The following is a 25,592-nucleotide window of genomic DNA, read 5'->3' on the forward strand; positions in this document are numbered from 1 at the left end:
CACAGTGCTCTCACCATTGACGCGTGACCCCTACAAATGATGTATGTTGGGAAAATGGACACTTGCCTAGTTAACATCACTGTGTGAAAAATAACCAGCCAATATTTTATTTATTCTCCAAACCTTCTAGCAAATATATTTTTCTAACATGACCTAAAATTACAGCTAGGTTAGATGTTCAGAAATGGTCGCACTTTTGTAAAATATGAGTGAGGGCAAGGCATAGCTAGCCAACTCCCCGTGTTATTTGAATGGAGATTTGACCGAAAATATTGGTATCGGACCGCTCACTTCTGAAGGATGCCACAAAAAAAACCGGTAAAAGCTACATTTAAATTATTCTAAATAGGTTCTAGAAAATAAAGTTTTGTAACATGTCCTAAATTTTTAGCTAATTTAGGTGTTTGGAGAGGGTCGTACTTTTGTGTTTTAGGAAGGACATGTAAACGACAGATAACACCAAAAATATGAAGAAATTATTTCTAAACCGTGTTAAGTCAAAAATCATTATGTTGCTGCTCATTTTCAAGAATGCTGGTTTACAAAAAGCACGACATTGTCTGATTTCGTGAACAAAGCCACACATAACATTGTTTCCTTTCGTTTCCTTTATAATCGGTTACCCAACTGAAGCTATGAATACCAGCTTTATTGCGATATCGCACATGAAAACAGTCACTTGTGCACAACCAGAGAAGATCCGATTTAATCAGTTGAGCTGTTTCAATGAGTGTTATCTTGGTTTAATAGCTTTTAATGGGGTTAAGTCCTGCAAAGGTCGAGATGAATTCTACTGTAGACATGACTGCATCATGTCTTTGTTAGTGTTTGTAATTATGTTAATAACCTAAGGGTGTATTACGATCCTATGCACCGGGTAAGTTGCAGTCGTTTTAATACTATTTGCGTGGCCCGTCTACAAATCTCAACTGTCATCGGGAAAGTGCTAATTTGAGCTCTGGTATACATATGACTACTTCCAGGGACCCCAGACACCTTTACGTTTCTCCGGATCACAATTTGGATCCGGATCTGGCCAAATCGGATCAACCATCGTCTGATAGTAATCCTGAAGATATCCCAGCATCTCTTTCACGACATCTGGATTCTTGTCAGAGAGGTCAGTCTTTTCGTTCGGGTCTGCTGTGATGTTGAATAACCACGTGTCTTTCCCTTTGGGATCTTTTGGCATGATAGGTTGAAGATTAGATTCTACGGGCGGAATCCATGCGCTGTCATTCGGCTCGATATTTTCTTTAGCTGTGAAAAAATGAGAAATAGAATTAAACAAAATAAGCTATTTACCACTTACATCCTTTCAAAGTCTGTAAAAGAGCTTAGAAAGAGGAGTATAATTTAAACACGTTATTTTAAAATTAATAGCGTAAATCTAATGTACATGTCCCAGAATACACTTTAACTCTATCTTACCCGGATTGCCTGTAATGATTTTCCAATCTCCTTTTCGTAATGCTGCTTGAATGGATGTGTTAAATTCTGAGCTTATTTCTTGTGATGGTGTGCTGTGTAAAGGATCTATGTTATGCAAAAGCTCTGTCCGTGGAGATGCGGTACCTTTGCTAAAATTCAGAATAAAAATGAAAAATGTTTAGAGTGTACAAATATGTTTAAAAGGTCGGTGCCCCTTTTTAAAATTTTAAGCACAAAATGAAAGCACATGATCTGAGCATGTTTAGAAAACATAATTTCTTTGAAAATTTGAGGATTCAGGATAGGAGCAACCACAAAATCGTGCCTGTGTAATTTACAAACTTTCAAGTATGGTTGTAGAATTACTCTGGGAAATAAGTCATTTAATTGCAACAATAATGCTGTTTTACAGAGCCAATGTGACCTTCATGATGTTGTTTTCCAACCATCTGTTACAAATATACATTAATAACGTGTTAGCGAACTAGAAACATGCCAGACAGTTAAAAGTACTACAGGGGTGTATCAAAATAAAGTATGCATTACATTTTTAACAGGGTGTATCAAAATAAAGTATGCATTAACAGGGTGTATCAAAATAATGTATGCATTAGGAAAATTGCTACTAGATCCAAAAGTATGAGGTATTTGGTCAAAAGTATGAGGTATTTGGTCAAAATGCTTTAGTTGATAGCTGAATCAAATTCCTCCCAAAACTGTAAAATACTGGCGTGTGACCATTAATAAGGACTCAGTAGGTATTTTTACGAGCCGTGTAAAAATGCAGTTGCGCAAAGTCAATTTAAAATAACATGAAAATCACAGCTTCACCAGTTCCTTTATATATAGGCCTAATAATTATTGACAGAACGTCTTGTAGAATTGTTTGGCAATCGTGTGATTGCTTGAAGCACCAAGTGGAATAACCTCTAAGGTCTCCTGATCTTACACCTCTGGATTTCTTCTTGAGGGGCTATCTGAAATCAAAAGTTTTCACAAGTTCTCTTTTCAGACTTTTATGAACTCCAGAGACACATAATTGCACAAGACGTCCTCAGGCTTTGATTTTATTCGACTTTACGCAACTGCATTTTTACTCGGCTAAAACATAACCACTGGGTCCTTATTAATGATCACACGCCAGTGATTTTACAGTTGGGCGAGGACAATACAGCTATCAATACAGCCTTTTGACCAAATACTCTATACTTTTTAATCTAGAGGCATTTTTTCAAACTGTCTACTTTATTTTGATACACCCAGTATGTACGACGCGCATTGCACGCATGCCTGTTATCATGTGTTTGTTTTATACCTTAGTATTTCTCTTTAACCATGTTAACCCTTGTTTCCTCATTGAGGTAGTTATTTTTTGGCAACACGCTGCACTATAAATTCCCCTGGGATAAATTCAACTATTCTTAAACACTTGAGAAAATTCCTGCAATCTTATTGGTTCATAACCGTGTTATATGAGACACTATAATCGGTTCAGTGCGTGGGGGTCGACGGGATACTCGTGCGCAATATTTCCCGGGGTTTCCCTTGAGTTTGATTTGAAAGTTCGCAGGCCCGAGAATTTTCCAGAATACCCGAGTCAGCACATCCCTACATGTTGATACCACTTACGTTATAGCGTCCCATACGTCGTATCCGTCGAGTGGTTTACCGCCACTTAGATCTCCTCCTGCTAAACTCTTCACAATCGTAGGGAACCAATCACTAACATGAATGAATGCATTACTGGTGGTTCCTTGTACTTCCGTTGGTAATAGACGGCTGTTGACAAAGCCAACTCCATGTACGGCACCTTCCCATAGTGTTTGCCTTGTTCCACGTAACGGCCAGTTATTACCTACGACTGTATTGGCACCACCATCTGATAAAAGGAGTCAGAATAAAAACCGTTTATTGCACAAAAAGTAGGCATAAGTTTGTGAAACCTATTTATGGCTGATCATCGGAACGTCGCATGATGCAGTCATGTCTACAGTAGAATTCATCTCGACCTTTGCAGGACTCCATTAAAAGCTATTAAACCAAGATAACACTCATTGAAGCAGCTCAACTGATTAAATCAGATCTTCTCTGGTTGTGCACAAGTGTCAGTTTTACATGTGCGACATCGCAATAAAGCTGGTATTATAGCTTCAGTTGGGTAACCGATTATAAAGGAAACGAAAGGAAACAATGGTATGTGTACCTTTGTTCACGAAATGAGACAATGACCTGCTTTTTGTTAACCAGCATTCTTCAAAATGAGCAACATAATGATTGTTGACTTAACACGGTTTGGAAATAATTTCTTCATATTTTTGGTGTTATCTGTCGTTTACATATCCTTCCTAAAACACAAAAGTGCGACCCTCTCCAAACATCTAAATTAGCTAAAAATTTAGGACATGTTACAAAACTATATTTTCTAGAACCTATTTAGAATAGTTTAAATGTAGATTGTACCGTTTTTTTGTGGCATCCTTCAGAACGGAGCGGTCCGTTACCAATATAGCTCAATATTTTCGGTCAAATATCCATTCAATTAACACGGGGAGTTGGCTAGCTATTAGCTAGCTATGCTTTGCCCTCACTCCTATTTTACAAAAGTGCGACCATTTCTGAACATCTAACCTACAATCCCCGAAAAATGTCCTTGAAACGCTTTAAGCATCTTGAATGAAATCAAAAGTGTATTTTTAATGTGGATAAAAATGTTCAATATTTGGAATTAGAAGAAAGCTGGGCCATCAATTAACACTTTTCCTTTCCCCCCCCCCCATCATTTAATGTTGCGACACTTTGGAGACACGCTGAACACATTTGCACGTTTCAACATTGCACGGGGGAGTGGGGGGACTTATTTTCCCCTAAAGGCGCTTTAATGTTTCAAGACATATTTCGGGGATTGTAGCTGTAATTTTAGGTCATGTTAGAGAAACATATTTGCTAGAAGTTTGGAGAATAAATTAAATATTGGCTGGTTATTTTTCACACAGTGATGTTAACTAGGCAAGTGTCCATTCTTCCAACATACATCATTTGTAGAGGTCACGCGTCAATGGTGAGAGCACTGTGTATTGTGTATAGGAAAACGGACAGTAACTGCAGTATGGAATCTTATGGAAAGAATAATTACGATTATAAACGCAACTTGCACTAAAACAGCGTATTGGGCATAACGCAGATTTACTCACTTAGTGACACAAAGAGACAAAGTAGTTTTTTCAGGTCATGGATGACCTTGCTCTTTCAATTTGATTGAGCGAAATACGTATTTATGGGCTTCTTCCATGCGCAAATACATACGATTTTTACATGCAATTTGGAAGAAGAAAATCCAACCTTCTACGTACGAACCATCCCAGACTCCTCTCCATATATCCAATAGAGCTCCATTGCCATTCATATTTTTCTTGTTCGTTTTTTTTTTCTTCAATTTTTGAACTTATGATTGATGCCAGCTTTCTAGTAACACTTTTGACACCAAATTACTTTTAATAAGTTGGATGCTTGGAACTATTTAACATTTATCAGTCATTCATACCATTTCGCCATTTCCCGATATAAGCATATTTATCATAAAAATACGGTAGACAAGTCGTAACAATTGGAAGAGAGTCCAGTCTATCGGTTTTAGAGGCAGGAGACAAAAGAGTTCGGAAAAAATTCTCCGATATTTTAGAGCGAGTAGGCCTATGATAGCCGGAAACCAAATTAACATGCGAACCTTTACTTTATTAAGGTAACCCTTACCAGTAGTGAATATAATAACAGTGTTATTGATGAGATTAGTTTCTCGTAGCGTAGACGTAATGTTACCAATGGCTTCATCCATGCACTTAATAACACCCGCCATGGTTCGTCGTCTCTTGTGACCTTTCAGTTTCTTAAACTGCCGCTCATACTCTCGATCTACAGCTAATGGTTGGTGAGCTGCTTGGAATGCCAGGTACAAAAACATGGGCTGTAAACAATTAAGAGTATCATTCAATAGTAAGAACGAGTGCAATTGACCTAAATGTTTATTCAATGACAAAGAGTATCAAATATTCGCACTACGTTGCAGGCGCCTTAAAGTTTTTAACAAATACCTCTTGACCGTGTTAACAGGTTTAGTTTCCAAAGGAATTAATTTGTTATCCCATAAATCGGCTTATTGGTTAATCAATGGATATAGGGAATCAATATATCCAATGAACATGTCCAGATCAGCATTCCAGAACGTGTCTTTTCCCTTGTAAAACTTTTTATATGTACATGTGTACGTGTATCAACTATCAAATGGATATCAAATATGGGTTTGACACATTAATATCAAAACTGTATCAAATAATATTTGAGACACATTTGACAGTATCAAACCAGTATCCAATCTCTATCAAAATTGTCTCAAATGATCGCTGGAAATTTTAACAGTTGTGAATAGGAGTGTCGTAATGGAACCATTCTTGGACAGAATGTGGGTGAATTAGTTTTGCCCCTTTGTCAGCGAAAACGATGGTAAATTATGATACAATATGTGAGCCTCTTCCTACTACCAAAAATAGTTATCCTCGTTTTAGATTGAAAGTGCACATTAGTTACTCATGAGTATCCCCATAATCAACCATAAAACAAGCTAGATATTTGATCAAGTTTCTCATTTTATACAAAAATCAGTATATATAAATTCATTTGGATTTGGATTTGGAAGATACCTTCTCTTAAATAACAGTATTGCGAACCACCAGCATACATAACTCGATGTAGAGAGTCTTTCCTATTCAGAGGAAATATTGCAATTACACACCTTATTGCCTTTTAACAATAACCATTGACACTATAATAGCACATATCAGAGAAGATGTAAGAAAAGGATGGAGAACAGAACTATATCCTTGAGATAATCCCGTAGGTAATCCTGTTGCACCTATCATAGTCCTTTATTCTCAAGTGGTGGGTTAACCAACAATTAACAATGACAGGAAATTCCTGAACCTAGTTCAGTTGGGGATGATTTGAAGTGACCGCCAATTATGACCATTTGATATTTAATACCAGCAATGTGAAAAAAAAAAAGAAATAATGTAGTGCCAAAATAATGAACCCTTTTACGGAAGGAGCAAAGTTTAAAAGTTATAACTCCGCTTCTGAAGTACGAATGTCAGCGGCGAATGTCAGGTTATTATTTCCCAGTCTTTAAAAAAAATTGTAGGCAGAGGTGGGAATCGATATCGGTACCTCCAGGTTAAACAGCACTGTGGAAGACCACTAAGCCAACTAAATATCTGTTGTGAGATGTGTGACATTAATCTTTGATATTGCTTAATGGAACAAATCGTGGAATTAAATCAGTAATAAGAGAAGTAGATTCTTATATAGCGGTCAAATTAGATAAAAGGGGAAATATTTGTCCCTGCTCTAAAGAAAATATAGGTTAGAAAATTATCAAATAACTTTCTTTCACGAGGCGGACAAACACTGACAAACACTGTATAAGCTAAAAATTCGACCCTTATCACTAGATCCTGTCATAGCTCAATGGTAGAGCATCAGACTGCTAATGTCAATATCGTTGGTTCGAGTCCTCCTGCCAGCAATGGTTATATTTATGATTTTAATACTACGCTACAATTTGTTCAATTTTTTCGTTTATTTATTTATTTATTTATTTATTTATTTATTTATTTATTTATTTATTTATTTATTTATTTATTTATTTATTTATTTATTTATTTATTTTTGTTTATTTATGTAAATAATTTGATATATTTGAAAGAGGTATTTGAGCAATTGAAATTTTGATTTTATAATCCTATGGGGTCATTTTGAACCCCCATCCCCACCCCTCCCAAATTGCCAAACGCACAAAACCTATGAGTTTGCATCATACATGCCATCATCATTAAAAAAAACCATTCTATGTATACCTGACGCCGCCGGCAGCCTATATTAATTTACTAGTCAACATTTGCATAGGAACCGCATAGATTGGAGATTACGTATTTATTAGTACTGTATTATTAGTAAAGTAATATATATATATCGTGTGTTTGCGATTTATTCCGTAATCAATAAGTATGATGAACAAACGCATTTCTGGCAGAAGCACTCACAGCGTAGTGGTATTCGATCTCTACTGTTAATTAAAAGGTTGTGGGTTCGAACCCTGGTAGAATTTTAATTGGAATAAATGTGTTTTTCTTTTGTTAAGTAAGAGGTAATAATTATGGCAATAAATCCGCCGTATAAAACTGAACACAGCTCAATCCAGCATCATAGGCCTATATCATGTAAATGTATTATGTGATGCAAATGTTGACGAGGAAAAAAAATGTCGCACGCCGGCAACTTGACTACTATACAAAAAAATAGTATCACATCTTTCCTGCTCAATCAATATATTATACTACTTGCAAATAGATCATAGTTTACTAATCTAATCCTGTAATAAAGACCTGTTATATCACCTTTACATGGTTTGTTATGGTAGGGATTAGTGTCTGATCTCTGTAATGTAATGTAAATGAAGCATATTGATATGCAGGAAGAATCGATCAGGGTGCTATCTATTAGGGAAAGATAAACACTATTCAAAATATCAATAGACAAGAAGAAAGGGATGTAGAGATTTGTAATTGAGTCATGCATGATTTAACAGAAGGTTCTTTTCAAAACCCAAACGTAATGTACTCACCTTGTCCGTCGATTTATGTTGTTTGAGAATATTTTGTGTTTCCTTGGTAAAAACATAGGTAGAATATTGTCCGTCATATTCCCCAGCTGGGCTGGAGCTTTTTGGAGTGTCTTTATGGAAGTCATAGCCAGCCGCAGTAAAACCTTTACCGCTTGTCTCTGTCCAAGTTCTGTTATGATGGTAGTAATCTTCAGTACCTAGATAAAAACCTGTGACAAAAATAAATGTTCGTTTTAATTGTAAAATTGTTCACTTGATTGTTCTGCTGGGATTTTCTCTTTTTTCTTAATTTGGGTTTTTTAGCTTAGCTTGAGCGTTTTGTTTAAGCCTGGTCCCATCAGGACCTAAGTGTGTCTCCGCACGGACCGACCGTTTACACAAACTACAAAAGGTAACAAACATTTTGAAAAGGAACGTACCCAGGAATGAGTCAAAACCCTTGTGTGTAGGTAGGCATTCCTCTTTATAGAACCCTAAATGCCATTTGCCTATCATGTGGGTCGCGTAACCTGCAGTTTGCATCTTTTGTGCTAGAGTGGTTTCATCATCTGGGATGCATATAGGCCGCGCAGGCTCGATAGCATGGTGCTGTAGACCTGTGTGAATCTTAAGAGAAAATTTGGAATAACAATATGCATAATTGTAAACATGTAATCATCATCAGCAACAGCATCAGTAGCAGCAGCATCAGTAGCCGCAGCAGCAACAGCAGCATCATCAGCATAATCACCTGTTTGGTGTTTGTTGATATAATTCTTTTGTTTTAAGAAAGTTAACTATTTTAAAAATACATTAGAGATATCCGCAAGACACCTGGGATCGTGTCAAAGATGGTGGAATTAAAATAAAGGGGAAAATGGAACAAGGAGTTTTTTAGATTTTAAAGATATAGAAATACTCATTACTTTAGCGAACACCTACCGTATCCATATGGAGCGAAAGACTTATTAAAAGCTTGTACCTGAGTTTTACCTGAGATAGAGAACTGTACACCCAAAGCAATACCATCAACACCAACAGTAGTGCAGATCCGAAGTTGATATACAAACGTATTGTGCGTATACATCTCATATATAATATACACCAAGCTGAATTTTTTGAAACTAAACTTGAAGGCTGTGTTTCAGATAACATTTTTGGTGCAAGGATCATCCACGTGCTTTTATTCGAGGGAGCATGTGGAAAACCCTTGGATGCCAAATATTTGCAAGGAATCAAATAACCGGGCAAAATTGGCAGTATCTGAAACCCGTCTTACACAAAAGGTAAGTGTTATTACATGTATTGTTTCGTTGTTGATAAAAAGTTAACAAATGAAGATTTAACTGATTATAACATTGAATCTATAATTAATATTCTATTACCCCCACGACCCATTATTCAAAATCGCGCACTGTGATTTGTTGGAACGCGTCACGTGACAGACCATTAATTAGCGATAAAGTGTCAAGGGCAACGAACTTTATGTTCTTATATCATCACAGCGCACAGCAAAGCGCACAGCACACCTGCTTATGTAGGGGAGAATGGAATGCCAGGGGTGTGTTATTGTATGTGTATACATGCTTATAGGGGAGAATGGACTGTTCGGTTGTGTTATTGGAATGTGCATACGCTTTGGCTACGTGTAGGCGCTACACCTTGAGGTAAACAACTTGAAATATTTGGGCAAAAAATGTGATATTTTCTCTTTAAATCGCACTATTTTGTGGTAATAGAATAGAAATAAAGGGTGCAGCATTATCCTTTACACGCAAATAATGTGTCCTCGGCAGTAAAATCGTTTAAATAATGGGTTCGGCTGCGCCTCACCCATTATTTACGTTCTTACTGCCTCGGACACATTATTTTCGTGTAAAGGATCATGCATTACCCTTTATTTCTTAAATAAGTAAGAGTTAGGGACATTTATTTGGCAAATTTAATTGATTCTATTTTTTGTGCTCTTTTGTTACACAGTAATAGTCATGGCCGAAAAGCAAACCACAAGCCGTAAGGGCGAAGAGGAACGTAGCGATAGTGAGCGTGTACATGAACAAGCATTGCAAGATAAAGGTAAAATGTAAAAACAACCAATGAAACGGGTAAGCTCAAAAGCAAAAAAAGTGGGAAACGAAAATTCAAAACAAATTATCGCGTAAACGATTCACCTTCAGATGAATCAAACAGTCATAAACAGGATAGGAATAAAAAGAAGTTAAAACCTGAGCAGGTCAAAGAAGTTGTTTGGTAAAACAATGTAATAATAACAAAATAGGTTACCGATTAAAACCATTATTGAAGAAACAAACATCATTATCCCTAACTGGAAAAACGATTATCTATTAGGAGGCGTAAGCGCGTCGAAATTGCGAAATCTAGAAAAATGTACAAAACTAAAAGGGAGAAACATTTAGCAAGACAACTTGAACAAAAAAAACAAGAAGAATTGGAAAGGTTATTCCAAGAGGAACTGAGACGTCACAAGAAAGACTTAGACAGGTCTGTAAACCTGCAACGCACAACCCACAAAGAGCATCCAAATTGTAATTCGTCAGAAACCGAATTTAGATCATTTTCAAATTTAGGGTATATGACTTCTTCTTCAGGAATCCAAGAGCAAATCGAACTGCTTTTTGAGAGAGCCATCGACATTGATCGAGTGAGTTCTCGGCCAATTAAACATCTCCAAAGATAATGCTATGCGTACAATTATGACCAACATATCTTTAGATAGAACTATATCCATTTCATTCACACAAATGAACAAATTCGATGTAACTCAACATCTTGTTACCAAATTAGAAACAATTATTCGAAGCAATGAGAATTTCCATTTCTTAGCAGATTTTTGCGGCTGATAATTGTAGTGTCACATTAAAAAAACCAAAAAGGCGGACGTTATAAAAAGAGAACAACACTCTCGATTAAAGGATATCTTAAAAAGAAGAAGGCAATAGTCGTTATAAAGTTTATAAAGAACAAGAATGATGACATGATGACCGGCGTCAGTATTGTTTTCTCAGTCAGATATTGCCTTGGCAACTTTACTGAGTATCCTAGTAGATGTAGACAGGGGCGGCGCCAGGGTATTTTGATAGGGGGGGCAGAACAATTTAGGAAATTTGTGATGCGGTGCGATAGCGCCACCCGTCGCGCTTGCGCGACGCAGGGGGGTGTCTGAGGGGGGATGTGCCCCCCTCAGAATTTGGAAATTTTTCAAAATGAAAGCACAAATGAAGCCATTTGATGCACCATTTTCACCCTTTTTAGGGCTATTTATTTATTTTCCAACCGCATATTTTTATGGATTTCATTCACGGGTCCGACTTTCAGCCCGCTGGTTTTAGGCATGGACCTACTCAATTAGTAAATCCAGTACCTTTTGGCAACAAAATTAAAGTTCATGTGCACGAAGTGAAATGTGGTGGAAATGTTAAATAAAGTCGCGCGAAGCGCGAAAAAATTGGCACTTTTTTAGGCTAAAATGGCCAAATATGAGGTTACTTTTGTCAGAAACCCACATGACAGGCGTCAACATTTGGGAATGATTGTATGGACCATCTACCCTATCAAAATATTGGGGGGGATTTATACCCCACACCCCTGGTCGGATCTACGCCTCTAGGCGGGAGGTAGTCGCCCCCTATGATCATGATCACTAAAAGCCGAAAAGGTCCACTTTGCAAGCGTAGCAAGCGAGAAAAAAACCCCATTTTTTTAATGCTTTTCAATCAGAAAAAGACAACATTTGCCCATTCGCGAGTGTAGCGAGCTTTATGCTTTCTTGGTCAAAATTTTAGGAAAAGGTCCAAAACAGGTCCACCTTTTCAAAATCAGTCCCCCCCCCCCAATAAATCGGCAAGCCAATGGCTTATTTATATTGGTGCATTTTTTTACACTATTTCTGAGAGAGGCGTTCTAGTATATAGGTTTTGGATATACAATGTGATGAAACCCCGTAAAAGTTGTGTGATATCGGACTGAAAGTAAACTTATTTATAATGATTAATTACTGCATGACACAGACAGGAAAGTGAGGTAGCCAGGATTTTTCCAAAGTAGTTGGGAAAGGCAAGAGAGGCCATGTGACTTTTATGGGGGAACATTTGTCGAAAATGGGCCCAAAATATAAAAACCAACAACTTTAAAACCGCGTAGGTCAGCATTCCACAAGGGGCAATGATGTCCGAAGGGGGAGTTTCCGCCTTCTAACAGCTTCTAACCATGGCCAGGGAGGGAAATGGCTCCTTTTCTTCTTCTCCCTCCTCTCTTTCTCTCCCCTCCCTTTTCTCTCTCCTTCTTCTCTTTCTCTTTTTCCTTCCTTTTGCCCCTTTTTTGAAAATCATAGGGGGGGCAATTGCCCCCCTTGCCCCCCCTGTGGCGCCGCCCCTGGATGTAGATGTAGATGTGTTTGCTAGGGCATTAGCCGTAACCATTGCAATGTTTGAAAAGAGAGAAAGCAAAATTGACCGTGAAAAATACGTAAAGATAAATGGTAGGCTCGAGCAGTATTCGCGCGCTTTTGAATTACACGATAAAGCTAGTGTGGAGATGAATGTACAGGGTGATACAAGGAGTGGTCAATATTTCAAGAGTTATTTGAAAGGGGACATCCCAAAAGAGACGGTAATTAATGTTTGGGTAATGGGTGACTATCCAAAGAACTAACAAATCTATGCTGGCTCTCCAAGTTCAGAGAAACAAGTACATGTGTTACACGTTGATAATCATAATCATGCTATCAACAGTATAACATGGTTTCTCTGTAAAAACTATTATTGTCCACATTGTGACAAAGGATATTAAGAGACGGGTAAACATCAATGTCTTAACACGTGTCAAAGATGTCGTAAGGATAATTGCGATGGCGATTTGCGATGCGCAAACTGTAACAGGTACTTACTTCAACTCGGAACAAAGCCTTGCATTTCATCTGCGTAATGTTAAATATCAAGAACAACATTTAAAGTACGGCAATAATGTGTAATGGGCATTTCAAATCCACTAAGTGTCTTTCAAACCATTTGATCAAGAGTGAGAAGAAAAAAATAAATGTCTGTGATTTGCACAAAAGGTGTAAAGACTGTGGAGTCACTTATCAAAATGAAGATGATCGTAATGATATTGATTCCCGTTTGACGAAACACCAATGTGATGAGGTTTAACATGTAATGGTATTTACCCGCCCGATCACGTGGGAAAAAAGAAACCAAAACATGTAGAAAATAAAGGAGATGAGAATGTTGAAGATGTCGATGAGTTGGACTTGGATGATTGTTGAGATAGTGATGATGATGAGATATCAATGGAAGGTGGTAAGAAACGTCAAAATTATAAATATATCTTTTTTGACGATGACATCCTAGATAGGTAAATTATACATTTTCTGAATCCTTATGACCAGAGGAATACATTAGTAATGTTTTTGACACAAATTGATTAAGTTTGAAATTTGACCCCATGTAAAGTTTAATGACCTTTCCCCCACCCATGGGACAATATTTTGTTTTGGGAACAACACAATTTGTGAACTAGGGACTTTAAGATTGGCGAAGAAATAGGTTAGAAAAATACATCGTCTGAGTGCATGGGGACAATAGCTGAGGTTAGGGTTATAGGGTTAGGGTTTAATAAACCTTAGCAACTGAGTATCTGAGTGTATGGGAACAATAGCGTGAACTGGACTATTATATTTTCTTTAGTATAATCACAACAGAGAATAAGACAAACATTAAGACAAAATATGTATATATCTTACAATGGTATTGTTTATTAATAAAACAACATTTTCAGTGTATTTTACTAGTCTACTGTCTTTACTTTATTTACACGTCTATTTGTGTTAAAATACATCTGTACAAATGTATATAACAAATATTACATTTCTACCAATGCTTTAGCTATTGGTATAACAACATATCTTTATCATACACATATGTAGGAATACTATATCTACCCCTGATGAATTTTGTACAAGGTGATCATTTAAATCTTTATCAAATACATGTATGTCAAATGAAAACATATCCGTGATATACTTTAATGATTTATATCTACATTTATGCAACAAATAAAACAAACGGTATTGTCCACAGGATCTTGACAATGTTCCCTGCAATGCAACTCTGTTAATATCCCATCTCTTACAATTCCTTTTCAAAACATCTATAAAACTTTGCCATATTTTTGTGGTGGATGACCATAGGAATCAAAAACTTCTCCTACACCATGATGGTTGGCATAATGAAATAGCTATAACCAATGAGATCCTGGTTTGTTTGAAGGATTGACGTTTACAAATTCATGGGTAATTTCAATTGTGATCTTGATAATTGATTAGAAGGAAATCAAGATATCGTGATTTAGCCAAATTAATGGATCATTTTCAAGAACCTGTTGCAATTCAAATGTATATTCCGCAAACAAACCTCATATCTCCACTGACACACACAAAGGTTGGATACATGTTCATCATTTTGGAACATACTCTCAAAGTCAAAGAACATATATTTATAATTTTGACGTTTTTACCACCTTCCATTGATATCTCCTTATGATTCATCTCATCATCATCATCACTATCTAAACAATCATCCAAGTCCAACTCATCTACATCTACAACATTCTCATTTTCTTTAGTTTCTACATGTTTTGGTTCCGTGTCTGATGCAATTTTACGTATGTTAACACGTGATCGGCCGGTAAATACCATTACATGTGAAACATGTAAACCTCATCACATTGGTGTTTCGTCAAACGGGAATCATTGTCATCACGATCATCTTCATTTTGATACTTTTTCTTGTTAAGTGACTCCACAATCTTTACACCTTTTGTACAATATCACAGACACTTACTTTTTTCTTCTTACTATATACTCTTAATCAAATGGTTTGAAAGACAATGCGTGGATTTGAAATGCCTATTACTTAATCAAATGGTTTGAAAGACACTCTCAAACACTGACAGTTTGATATTTTAACATTTATACGCAGATGAAATGTAAGGCTTTGTTCCGAGTTGAAGTACCTGTTACAGTTTGCGCATCTCAAATTACCATCGCAGTTATCCTTACGACATCTTTGATACGTGTTAAGACATTGATGTTTACCTGTCTCTTGATAATAGTTTTTACAAAGAAACTCTGTTATACTGTTGATAGCATGATAATGATTATCAACGTGTAGTACATGTAATTGTTTCTCTGAGGTTGAAGATCCAACATAGATTTGTTTGCTCTTTGGATAGTCACCCATAACCCAAACGTTAATTCCGTACTTTTTAAGATGTTCCTTTTCCAATACCTAAATTTAGACCACTCATTGTAACCACATTGTACATCCATCTCTACATTAGCTTTATCGTGCAACTCAAAGGCGCGCCATATTGCTCGGGCCAAGGCGCGCCATGTTGCTCGGGCCTACCGTTTACAATCTTATTGTATTATGTCTTACGATCAATTTTGTTCTCTTTCTTTTCAAACATGTCAATGGTTACGGCTAATGTCATCATTCTTGTTTTGATCGAGACGGTTGTTCTCTTTTTGGGCGAAAATCGCGAAGCGATTTTCGTCCCATATTGCGCTGGGTTTTGTACTACTTACTTCTTCACGGCGTTTCAGAATAAAAATGAAATATTCGTGCTGTCTATGTAATCAGGAAACTACAGAGGCGATAGTGTCCATTTAAATTTGCCATTACTACTTCATGTTGATATTCAAACAGTGCTATAAAGTTGTCTTACCAAGGAATATGTTTGTATTAAAAGAAATAATTGTTTTACAACTTCCATGAACTAGCATTACTTTTATGCAAATCAGAAAATTGCAACAGATATTTTTCATTTCTCTCAGACTGAGCGGTATTGCCAGATTGTACGTACAGTTGGGCTACATTAATAGCCTCATTATAGTTTTATTAATACTGGCAAAATACTTGCTTGTATGTGCTTGCTGTTCAACTATAGCGTATAAAATCTGTTAATGAGACTATAACCACACAGTCAATTAAGTTATGTCAACATGTCCCTTTTTGAGATCGCATGCAAACACTGAACAATGACATCTCATTTACATAATAATGAACTCATGTCTGTGAGCCATTTTAGTGGCCATTATCTTATTTACATAATGGTTCTGACCTCGAGTCATGAGTGGTGATTCATTGTTTATTTGGCATACTCCTCTAAATATTTTACCATAAAGTCCTATGGTGGAGGGCTGTTTTGTTGTGTAGTCCTACAAAGGTGGGTTACTAAAAAGTAGCCTGTACCGTACAGTCCTATGGTGTAGGGTTTTTTATTTTTTTATTTTGTTGTCCTAATTTGATTGCTCTCTTTGGTCTCTTCATCATTTATATAACTTCCAACACAAACCTTCTTAGGGCCGCACCATTAGATTCTCAGGGTGGGGGTAGGAAGTTTTTTTTAATTATAAACTTCACCCACTACATGAGCAAAAAAAAAAACTTTCCCCACCAACTCTAAAAAAAAAAAACCTTCCCCACCTAACTGTGTATAAATGCATGATATTAACAAATAATTTCATGCCTTCGGCGGCGAAAAAAAGAATCGCCGCCTTTGGCAGCGACAAAAAATTCCCCGACCTCAACTTCCTACCCCCCCCCCCCCCGTATCAAATGGTGCGTCCCTTAGTTTAATTCTTTCAATCAAAATTTTACTCCTCTGCTAATGATGACAAGTGAAAATCGAAGTAATATTGCATTAGGCTAAATAAAAAAATAAACATGTTTCACGTCCCCTCCCGCTTCCTTTTTGGAGGTTTCTTCAATTATATTTTTATATTTTGAAATTCAGTTAGAACTTTTTAAAAATTATGTCTAGGAAGTTGAGATGCTTTCTATAGCCTTCCCAATATACAAGAAACAATTTGGAAGGTTTTGAGATCATTAGAGGGCCTACCCTCAGAACAACAAACAAAAAGAGGCCTCCTCCTTTTTGCAGGCATTATTGTGCACGCTAAAATAGCTCTAAATATGGGTATTTACATCGATTCTGCGATACAAAATACAAAGGCCCCTCCTCCTTTCGCACCATTAGATTCTCAGGGTGGGGGTAGGAAGTTTTTCAAAAAAAAACCAAAAAAAATCTTCACCCACTACATGAGCAAAAAAAAAAAACTTTCCTTACCAACTCTAAAAAAAAAAACCTTCCCCACCTAACTGTGTATAAATGCATGATATTAACAAATAATTTCATGCCTTCGGCGGCGAAAAAAAGAATCGCCGCCTTTGGCAGCGACAAAAAATTCCCCGACCTCAACTTCCTACCCCCCCCCCCCGTATCAAATGGTGCGTCCCTTAGTTTAATTCTTTCAATCAAAATTTCACTCCTCTGCTAATGATGACAAGTGAAAATCGAAGTAATATTGCATTAGGCTAAATAAAAAATAAACATGTTTCACGTCCCCTTCCGCTTCCTTTTTGGAGGTTTCTTCAATTATATTTTTATATTTTGAAATTCAGTTAGAACTTTTTAAAAATTATGTCTAGGAAGTTGAGATGCTTTCTATAGCCTTCCCAATATACAAGAAACAATTTGGAAGGTTTTGAGATCATTAGAGGGGCCTACCCCTCAGAACAACAAACAAAAAGAGGCCTCCTCCTTTTTGCAGGCATTATTGTGCACGCTAAAATAGCTCTAAATATGGGTATTTACATCGATTCTGCGATACAAAATACAAAGGCCCCTCCTCCTTTTTTTTTTCAAAAACCTGGACGCGAAACATGTTTTTTTATTTTACTTGGACTTATCAATATGGAACTACACCTTTATCTTGACAATTCATTGGTTCGCCCTATTCCTTTTAAAGGAATTTTTATTATAATGTCCGCCCTTTCGTTTTTGCTTATCTGACACTACTATGATTAACCACATATCCGCTAAGAAATGGAAATTTTCATTACTCTGAATATTTTTTTCTAATTTATTAAGAAGGTGTTGAGCTATTCAAATTGGATCATCTGTGTAAATGAAATGGATATACGATATATATATATATGGATATATTCTATCTAAAGATGGGTTGGTCAATATTATACGTATCTTGGGATACGTTTAATTGGCCGAGAGCTCTCTCGATGGCTCTCTCAAAGAGCAGTTCGATTTGCTCTTGTATTCCTGAAAAAGAGTTCATGTGGCCTAAATTCGCTTTCTGACGAATTAAAATTTGGATGCTTTTTGTGGCTTGTACGTTCCAGGTTTATGGTCCTGTCTAAGCCTTTCTTGTGACATCTCAGTTCCTCTTGGAATCACTTTTCCAATTCTTCTTGTTTTTGTACATATTTCTTTTAATTGTTTTTTCTTTTCGCGCTTAGTTAAAGTTTTTCCAGATTTCTTGACTATCTTCAACAATGGTTTTAATTTAATCGGTGACCTTTGTTTGATTACATTAGGTTGGTCAACAAAATCATCGTCGGAGGACCAAACGACTTCTTTGACATGCTTAAATTCTTCCTATCCTGTTTATGAGTGTTCGATTCATCTGAAGTTGAATCGTTTACGAGATCGTTTTCGTTTCCCACTTTTTTCTTTTGTGCTTACCCGTTTCATTGGTTATTTTTACAGTTTTACCTTTACTAGTAGGCCTACTACTAGAAATACTTTGCAATTCTTGTTCATGTACACGCTCACTATCGGTACTTTCTTCTTCGCCCTTGCGGCTCGTGGTTTGCTTTTCAGCCATGATTATTACTGTGTAACAAAAGAGCACAAAAATAGAATCAATTAAATTGGCCAAATAAATTAACCTTGAGCTTTAAAACTTACTGACTCACTCTGACTTATTATTAATAACAGATTCTATGATGTTAATAATAAGAGACTGGTGCAGGGCAGTATTTATTCCACTGCCAAAGAAGGGTAATTTGAAAGAGTGTGCCTATCACAGGACCATCAGCCCCGGCCATCAGCCTGATTTGTCATGCAAGTAAAGGGCTTCTGAAGATCATCATCAAGAGAATGAAGAACAAAATGGAGCAAGAAATATCTGATGAGCAGGCAGGATTTCGTGAAGGAAGGGGTACAATGGACCAAATTGTCAATATCAGGAATGTGATTGAGAAATGCAGAGAGCATAGACTTCCTCTTTACATGTGCTTCATAGATTACAGTAAAGCTTTTGACTGTGTTAGCCACCCTCAGATGTGGGAAACTATGAAAAGATGGGTTTCCCAAGTCATCTTGTGGATCTGATCAGCTGCTTATATGAAGACCAAGAATCGGCAGTCAGAACAAGAAGTGGGGACACAGATTGGTTCAAGATTGGAAGAGGCTTTCGACAGGGCTGTGTGCTATCACCAAACCTATTTAACATCTACTCTGAAGACATAATGAGAACAGCTTTGCAGGGGTTTGTAGGTAGAGTGAAGTTTGGCGGTACAAGAATTACTAACCTGAGGTACGCCGATGATACCACTCTTATTTGTAGCAGTAGAGTAGAGCTGATTGATCTTTTGAAGCGCATCAAAGAGGCCAGCGAAGAAAACACCTTCTCCTGAACACAAAGAAGACAAAAATAATGGTTGTAGACAGAGAGCGGAAAAGTGATGCGTTTGTGATAGATGGACAGCAGATTGAGGAGGTGAAGCAATTTGAATATCTGGGTTCAATCATTAACAACAGTGGTGACAGCACAACTGAAATTAAGAGAAGACTGGCTATTGCAAGGACAACTGTGCAGGGTATGTCAAGCATATGGAAAAGCAGAGGCCTATCCATCGACCTCAAGGTACGCCTACTTCGTGCAACTATGTTTTCCATTGCCACTTATGGATGCGAGTCTTGGGCTATGACCAAGAATGATAGGAAAATAGTATATGCTTTTGAGATGTGGTGTTACAGGAGGCTTCTACGAGTGACATGGAAGGACAGGAGAACAAATTCCTGGATCCTCGACAAGATTGGTACAAGTCTAACCATCAGAAGCGGCATAATGGAGAGAAAGCTGAATTACTTTGGCCATATTGTCAGGAAACATGGAGGTGTAGAAAAACAGATTTTGCAAGGGGCTATGGAAGGCAAACGAGGAAGAGGACGTCCACCAACATCTTGGACTAATGACGTGAAGCTGGTTTCTAACCAAGGAATGCAAGGTGCAACGCACTTGGCATCAGATCGAGTGAGATGGCGTACTCTCGTGAAGACCACAGCAGCGCTCTACACAGCGCCACCTGACACAGAGAGAGAGACATACTGCAGTTACTGTCCGTTTTCCTATACACAATACACAGTGCTCTTTCCCATTGACGCGTGACCTCTACAAATAGCCATACGTTAAAAGTATGGGGATATGACTAGTTAACGTCGCTGTGTGAAAAATAACCGGCCAATATTAAAAGTACTCTTCTAAAGTTCTAGAAAATATAGTTTTTTAACATGTCCTAAATTTTTAGCTAATTTAGATGTTTGGAAATATTCGTACTTTGGTGTTTTAGTTAATGTTATAGGTAATAGTACATTGCCTAGTTAACGTCGCTGTGTGAAAAATAACCGGCCAATATTAAAAGTACTCTTCTAAAATTCTAGACAATATAGTTTTGTAACATGTCCTAAATTTTTAGCTAATTTAGGTGTTTGGAGAGGGTCGCACTTTTGTGTTTTAGGAAGGATATGTAAACGACAGATAACACCAAAAATATGAAGAAATTATTTCCAAACCGTGTTAAGTCAACAATCATTATGTTGCTCATTTTCAAGAATGCTGGTTTACAAAAAGCACGCCATTGTCTCATTTCGTGAACAAAGGTACACATACCATTGTTTCCTTTCGTTTCCTTTATAATCGGTTACCCAACTGAAGCTATAATACCAGCTTTATTGCGATATCGCACATGAAAATAGACACTTGTGCACAACCAGAGAAGATCCGATTCAATCAGTTGAGCTGTTTCAATGAGTGTTATCTTGGTTTAATAGCTTTTAATGGGGTCAAGTCCTGCAAAGGTCGAGATGAATTCTACTGTAGACATGACTGCATCATGAGAGTTAATAAATTAAATCCTTATTTGTTAACTTTTTATTAACAACAACAACAACAACAGCAACAACAAACCCCAAACTAAATACATGTAATAACACTTACCTTTTGTGTAAGACGGGTTTCAAGTGCTGCCAATTTTGCTTCAGCCTGGTTAATCTTAGCAAATATCGGCCATCCACGTGTTTCACACAAGATCCCTCAAACGAAAGCGCGTGGATGATCCTTGCAGCAAAAATGTTTGTAGTAATCAGTTATCTAAAACACATTCTTCAAGTTGAGTTTCAAAAGATTCAGCTTGGTGTAGGGCCTATATTTGTGTGTATATGAAATATATTCGCGGTGTAGCAACTTTGGATGATGACTCCTCAAACCAATCTGCACTACTGTTGGTGTTAAATGATATCATTGCTCGGGGTGTACAGCTCAGGTACAAGCTTTTAATAATCTTTCGCTCCATTTGGGTACATTAATAGTCAAGAAGTAACACTTCTTGCAAATTATGAAGATTCGTAATCTTTAAGGTGTATCTGGGTATCTGCCAGTCAATATGTTTGTTGTTCTTTCGTTGTCTTCATAATATCTTGTCTGGTTTTCTTGTCTAGAGCTTTTGCTCTACACTGATTAAAATTAATCTAATTTCTTTGATTTTCGATGACATCATGTATACCCATCACTTATATCTTAGCGTATTACATGGACGCGTCCATTTCGAAATGAAAGCAATGTTCTGCGCACTGGGCATTACTCCCAAGAATTATTAATGTTGCTCTGTGATTGCTACCAGATGAGTTCTTATTGGAAGGGTCACTGTCTGTACACAAGACTGAATGGCTCTTCCGTAGGACACATACACTCACATAGTTCCTAATGGTATCGTATATATAGCAGGATATGTTCTTTATTATTATTATTATTATTCATACCTGATAGCGTCCAGTCATCAGTTGGCTCCTAGATGGGGTTGACGAAGGCTGGACATAATAGTTAGCCAAAGTGACCTCCGCTGATGCCAATCTATCCAGATGCGGTGTTCTCATGGCAGAATCATATTTTTGGGCATTATATCCAATGTCATTGTAACCTAGGGAGTCGGCCACCACGAGCAGTATATTCGGTTTGGGTTCAGAGTGATCTCCTTGTACATGTGATGCGGCATAATGAAACAATGACGTCAAAATTGCTAAGGCTATGAGCAGATTCATTTTATCTGTAAAATAAGCAAATCACATAATTATTACAACAGCAGGCCTGTACACACACCCCATCTACACACCCCCTTGCATCAGTTGAGTAGCCAGGGGCAACTTTCCCAATGTGAGCTGAGTAGTCTTGATACCCCTCTCCCTCACCGGATGCTGACCGGCTTGATATGTCATATCAATTGGTAAGCGCTCTTTAGCAAAGTCATAATTCATTGTGTTTACAACCGTATGACAAAATAGGCGAAAATAGTAACTTTTTGCACAAGATTTACAATTTAAAAAGAATTGGCCATTGCTCATTCTAATGACGCTAGGATATGGGCAATATAAGTGTGCTCTCTCATTTAATGGCATAAAATTTGAAAAATATTGTAAGGAACACTTGAAGTTTTGACATTTAAAACCTACATTTTGGTCAAAAATCGTGCTTGGATAGGCCGTTTTCAACAGATTTACCACATTCGGCTTGTTAGCATTGAATTGTGCCATCTGTTGACCTAATGACAAAAAGTGTTTTTAGGGGGAATTGTGAGCTTTCGTTCGATTCTGATTGGATGAAGGGCATACTTGAGGTTTTGTGAAAAAACAATCACAGAGGCATATTTTCTAGCTAGATCTCACACAGCTCTCTATGATGCTATGCACTCAACCGAGTAGTATAACACAGACTACGTGGAGACTAGATTCGCTCATATTCTCGCTGTGCTGGAATTGCCCCCCCCCTTTCAAATTATCCTGCCACGTCACCCACACCTCGCCCACCCTTTTCCGCCTATTTCCAAGGAATCTCATTTCTATTATGAAACTTTCTCAAGCAAATGAATGAGAAATACTAATTAATGCACTAAAAACCTGACATATTGTTTTAAATGAGAAGATTTCACATTGATAAATGATATGTGACGGGTTGTTGATACGTTAATTAGTATTTCTCATTTATTTGGATGAGAAAGTTTCATAGAAATGAGAAAATTGTCAATTCGCATACAGTGGCGTAATTAGGGTTGGTATATCGCCCGGGGCAATAAACAAAATTGGCGCCATACCCCCCCCCCCCACACACACACACCCGAGAATATCTTAGACGCGGGCAGTGGCGTAGTTAGGGTTGTGCGCACAGGGCCTACGGCTAAGGATACATATTGTCACCCCTATCCCCCAATTCTTGAAACAATTGCGCGCGGCGCGAAATTTTGGATAAATAAGACCTACCAGTAATTAAATTTGGTTACTAGAAGTTGAATATCGGTCTTAAAAGGGCATTTCGTGATCCACAGCCTCATCCCCCACTTTTCTCAAAAAAAGTTGAGATTTTTATATCACTGGAAACCTCTGGCTACATAATGTTTATGTACAAAAATTTCTTGCAGATTAATTCGTATAGCAAAGATATCGTGAAATTTGAATTTCGTTCTGGTGCACCAGAACGAAATTACAACACATTGTCTATGGAGCAGACTAGTGTAATACACATAATCATGCATAACTCGCAAACGCAAAATCGGAATCAACTGAAATTTTGGGAATAAGCTTTTTTCGTGGATATCTACCGAAAAATGACATCAAAAGAGGAATGCTTGGATCACGAAATACTCCTTTAAAATGTTCTTTCAATTGATTTTGTGCTAAAATGCGCGCGAAGCACGCGAAAATTTTTATTTTCATCGCTTGGAGGGACACAGAATCGATGCTGAAGTGGTCAATTTGGCGCCCACTAAGGGTGGCGCCCGGGGCACGTTGCCCCCTGTCCATAGTTACGCCACTGTTCTCATACCGTAGTATGTTTCTCATTTCTATGAAATTTCCTCATCAAAACGAATGAAAAATACTAATTAATGTGTCAACAACCAGTTATGCATTATGGCACATTTGTTAGTTAGTATCATAGATGTGCTAACATATCCTGCTAATGGTTAAGCAGAAACCTGTGTGTTAAAGACAAAATATGATATTTTTCATGAATTTGTAATTCTCTACTTAAAAGGGCATTTCGTGATCCACAGCCTCAACCCCCACTTTTCTCAAAAAAGTTGAGATTTTTATATCACTGGAATACTCTGGCTACATAATGTTTATGTACAAAATATTTCTTGCAGATTAATTCGTTTAGCAAAGATATCGCGAAATTTGAATTTCGTTCTGGTGCACCAGAACGAAATTACAACGTATTGTCTATGGAGCAGAGTAATACACATAATCATGCATAACTCGCAAACGCAAAATCGGAATCAACTGAAATTTTGGAAATGTGCTTTTTTCGTGGATATGTACTGAAAAATGTCATAAAAAGAGGATGCTAGGATCACGAAATACTCCTTTAAATAGAGAAAATTAATTACCTACATGTAGCCTATTTGAACGGGGCTTCAACTTTGTCGCTGTTCTCCTCGCTTTTTGCAAATATTTCATTTCAAAAATACTAACAACAATTTTAATGTGTGACTTATCCTTCACTTTAAGGCAATTTTTACTTTTTACACTTTCGCTGGGATAATAGGCTACGTAAAGCCTTTATAAACCGAAGGACTCTGTCTGCCATCCACAATGCTCAAATTTTGCTAACTAAACCAGCGAAAACATTTTAAACACGTTTTGCTTTTGAAAAAAGTTACGTTTCAAGGATGCGTGTCTAGATGATGTCCTTAACTTAAGAGCTCTTAAGCTTTTTTATATACACAAGGTCTTCGTTGTGTGGATGTGTAGTTTAGTTGGATTCCTTAGATAATGTATAACCGAATGACATGACGCGACGATAGGCAATTATTTTCAACGAAGGCCAAATAATCAGAAAAACAAAAAACACCCCAAAAAAACCCCACCAACACCAATTATCCCCACAACAATCCCCAACCAAAATATACATTTGTCTGTGCCAGCCGTACATATATAATTTTATATCAGGCCACCATGACATCCTATATCTATAATAGAAAGCAAAATAGTATATAATAGTTTATGATAATTGGCAAAGAATAACCATTAAATTAAAATTTGACCAAAATTGTATTATTAAGGGGCTGGTCACCCACACTCTAAATTACAAGGATTTAAAAATAAATCCTTAAGACTGTAGTTAGGGACCAATCAATTTTAGATTTAAAATTAATCTTATAGATTTGAATTTTAAATCTTAAAGATTTAATTTTAAATCTTAAAGATTTAATTTTAAATCTACCACTTGATTGGTCCCTAACTACAGTCCCTTGGGATTTATTTTAAATCCTTGAAATTTAGAGTGCACCTTTGCACAGTATTATTTGTGGGGCCTGACCCCGCCTGAGACCACATCAGATCAGACACACCAATT

General features: G+C 37.1%; 1 protein-coding gene across 1 annotated transcript; it reads right to left on the reverse strand.

Moving 5' to 3' along the window:
- Positions 1-519: 519 nt before the first annotated feature.
- LOC140171497 (arylsulfatase B-like) lies at positions 520-22,288 on the reverse strand. The gene is made up of 7 exons (XM_072194766.1): positions 22,007-22,288; positions 8,524-8,710; positions 8,105-8,313; positions 5,182-5,392; positions 3,061-3,310; positions 1,432-1,580; positions 520-1,260 (listed from the first exon to the last, which is right to left on the reverse strand). The coding sequence occupies exons 1-7, from the start codon at positions 22,283-22,285 to the stop codon at positions 974-976; spliced, it is 1,572 nt and encodes a 523-aa protein (XP_072050867.1). The 5' UTR covers positions 22,286-22,288; the 3' UTR covers positions 520-973.
- Positions 22,289-25,592: the final 3,304 nt, after the last annotated feature.

The sequence above is a fragment of the Amphiura filiformis genome, chromosome 15, assembly GCF_039555335.1.
Source record: "Amphiura filiformis chromosome 15, Afil_fr2py, whole genome shotgun sequence".
Taxonomy (NCBI): Eukaryota; Metazoa; Echinodermata; class Ophiuroidea; order Amphilepidida; family Amphiuridae; genus Amphiura; species Amphiura filiformis.

What these genes read in the sequence shown, in the direction of transcription:
- LOC140171497 (XM_072194766.1), bottom strand. Translation starts at nt 22,285, where the DNA reads ATGAATCTGCTCATAGCCTTAGCAATTTTGACGTCATTGTTTCATTAT. An exon ending in TGATGACTGGACGCTATCAG is followed by an intron (nt 8,711 to 22,006) that starts GTATGAATAATA and finishes TTTTCTCTTAAG; the next exon opens with ATTCACACAGGTCTACAGCA. An exon ending in AATCATTACAGGCAATCCGG is followed by an intron (nt 1,261 to 1,431) that starts GTAAGATAGAGT and finishes ATTTTTTCACAG; the next exon opens with CTAAAGAAAATATCGAGCCG.